General features: G+C 32.9%; 1 protein-coding gene and 1 non-coding gene across 2 annotated transcripts; one reads left to right on the plus strand and one right to left on the minus strand.

Annotated features, from left to right (window-relative positions):
• Window positions 1-920: 920 nt before the first annotated feature.
• Window positions 921-1,466, minus strand: LOC103490593 (histone H4). Its single transcript, XM_008450170.3, has one exon. The coding sequence runs from the start codon at window positions 1,360-1,362 to the stop codon at window positions 1,051-1,053; it is 312 nt and encodes a 103-aa protein (XP_008448392.1). The 5' UTR covers window positions 1,363-1,466; the 3' UTR covers window positions 921-1,050.
• Window positions 1,467-2,273: 807 nt separating this feature from the next.
• TRNAH-GUG (transfer RNA histidin (anticodon GUG)) lies at window positions 2,274-2,345 on the plus strand. Its single transcript has one exon. It is a non-coding gene; the product is annotated as a tRNA-His (tRNA).
• The last annotated feature ends 263 nt before the right edge of the window (window positions 2,346-2,608 follow it).

The following is a 2,608-nucleotide window of genomic DNA, read 5'->3' on the forward strand; positions in this document are numbered from 1 at the left end:
AGTTGCAAAAGTGAAGGCCATATCAATTGCTTGACAACAGAACAGATCAGATCAGATGCACAATAGTAAAGCTAACTGGTCTTATTTGACAAAATAACGATAAGAATAAAAAACGGTCTAGAAAGATAAATGAGAAGTTATAAGCACCGACCTGCACACCTTTTGAAACTGTGGAGGGAGTCCATAACAATGAACCTGCTTCTTGCCAATAAAAAAGGGTCGTCTCGACTTCAAACCCTTCAACACTGCGCTACCCCCATAAACTTTGAACAATAAGAAAACTAGAAATCGGAATGCACGAACATACCAATAAGTCATCCGTTGACAAGTTAAATTACGAACCAAACAGTAAGGGCAAACAAGACATCTCTCCCATAACATTCATTTGAAGCTGTTCATCCACCCACCATCCTCTCAATAACAAGTCCACCATCCTCTCAACCTTCACATCCTATCTCTATTAAGGGCTCAGATTTTTCATAGCAATCGAGCAGAAATGAAGTGTTGTAATCATTTAGTTTTTCTTAAAGAGAAACCACATTACCCAGCCATCATTTTTTTTAATTCATACACTAGAATGTAACTAGACTTCATTTAAGATACTGGGTGTTACATGGCTTCTTCGATACAAAGTTAGATCAGACTTCTTCAATATTTACATCTAAGTCTCGACGAACATATATAGTCAAGGATCAAGATTCAAACATAAAAACAAAATTAATTGTCGCACTACAAATTAGCTTCAGAAATTCGAAAGAAATGTGCTCCTTCTAGCGTAAAATATTGACTCGATTTTTATCGTGTTTCTACGAACAAAAACCTTACAACAAGCAGACTAAATCAGTTATAAACTTTATTTTCAACGATCAATGCTTAGTAAATATGCATATATAAAGTAAGAAGAAACTGAAGAAAGTAAGTACATGACGAACTAGAATTTCATTGCAATAACAGTAAATGACTTCCAAGTTTTTCTAGCAGAACATGAACATCAATGACCTTAAAATCCAAAACCCAGATATACAATCATTCGTAAAATCAACCTACAACCTAGCCTCCAAAACCATACAAGGTCCTTCCCTGTCTTTTCAAAGCATAAACCACATCCATGGCAGTCACCGTCTTCCTCCTAGCGTGCTCCGTGTAGGTAACAGCATCACGAATCACATTCTCAAGGAAAATCTTCAAAACCCCTCTGGTTTCCTCGTAGATCAATCCACTGATACGCTTCACACCACCTCTACGAGCCAAACGACGAATTGCAGGCTTGGTAATGCCCTGAATGTTATCTCTCAAAACCTTCCTGTGACGCTTTGCTCCTCCTTTTCCCAATCCCTTACCTCCCTTACCTCGTCCAGACATTGTTTCAACTGAAAATTGGGGAAGGAATCGATCTCAAAATTTGATTTTGGTGGCAAGTGGTGGGGATTTTGGGGAAATTTATGGAAGGGGAAATTTGAAGCTTTGTATCTTTATGTTCATTTGAGAAACACGTGGTCCGTTGGATTTTAAATTAATCGACGGTTGGGGATGTCGATCCGCGTGATAGGTTTGCGGATTGTGGTTTTGGAATGAAAAGTGAATTTTTGTTTTGGCGGGCAGTGGTGTAATTACCATACCGGGCCGCGGGAAGGCCCAATTTCGAAAGAAGTTTCGATTTGTATATTTTACGGTTTTAGTATTGTTTTGTAGTCAAAATAATAATTTTATAATTAGGTTAAATTTTTAAATTTAGTCTAAATTTCTGAGGAGTTTTTTAATTGTTTTTTTTTTGCGCTAAATTACACTTGTTTATAGTAGTTTTCATTTGACTAACCGATTGCTTGAATTATGAACTAAATTTAAAAATCAAAATAAGCATTTTAAAAAAAAATTACTAGTGAAAAAATTATCCTATTTTGATCAGATTTTTGAAGAAATTTGTATTTGTATTGTTTTTAGTATGTATGATGACTACAATATCATAAGCTTTCATGATACAATATTAAAACTTAAAGAGATCCATTAGACATTTTTTTAAATGAAATGATCAAATAGATTAGAATTTGACAGCATAAGCATGAATCGATAAATATTGTTAACTGTTTTATGTTTTAGAGATGTATGCTTTGTTTCTACACTATTTTTTATTATTATTATTATTATGGGTAAGAAGTAATGTTTGTAAAATTAGTTTTAAAAAATTAAAAAAAGATGATGTTAATCCATTTGCATTATAAGCATTTATTTGTTCATATTTAAATATATATTATATAGAATTTTAACAACAAAAAGTGGCTGTAGTTTAGTGGTAAGAATTCCACGTTGTGGCCGTGGAGACCTGGGCTCGAATCCCAGCAGCCACATTCATTTTGTTGCCTATTTGCATTGTATTTATTTGCCAACTTAATAATATATGTTTTTATTGTTTTTGTTAACACTTGTGTGTTTACATATTTTTATAATCAAAATTGAAAATATTTCATACATTTGGGTTTATTATTTAATTTCAATTAATTTTTCTTACATCAAATCGGAGTATTAAGCCATCGAACTTTAAAAATCTTCTTTAAATTTTTAATTTTTGAAATTTGAAGGGTTTATATATATAATCCTTAGATATGATATT

Source organism: Cucumis melo, chromosome 11, assembly GCF_025177605.1.
Source record: "Cucumis melo cultivar AY chromosome 11, USDA_Cmelo_AY_1.0, whole genome shotgun sequence".
NCBI lineage: Eukaryota > Viridiplantae > Streptophyta > Magnoliopsida > Cucurbitales > Cucurbitaceae > Cucumis > Cucumis melo.

What these genes read in the sequence shown, in the direction of transcription:
- LOC103490593 (XM_008450170.3), bottom strand. Translation starts at nt 1,362, where the DNA reads ATGTCTGGACGAGGTAAGGGAGGTAAGGGATTGGGAAAAGGAGGAGCA.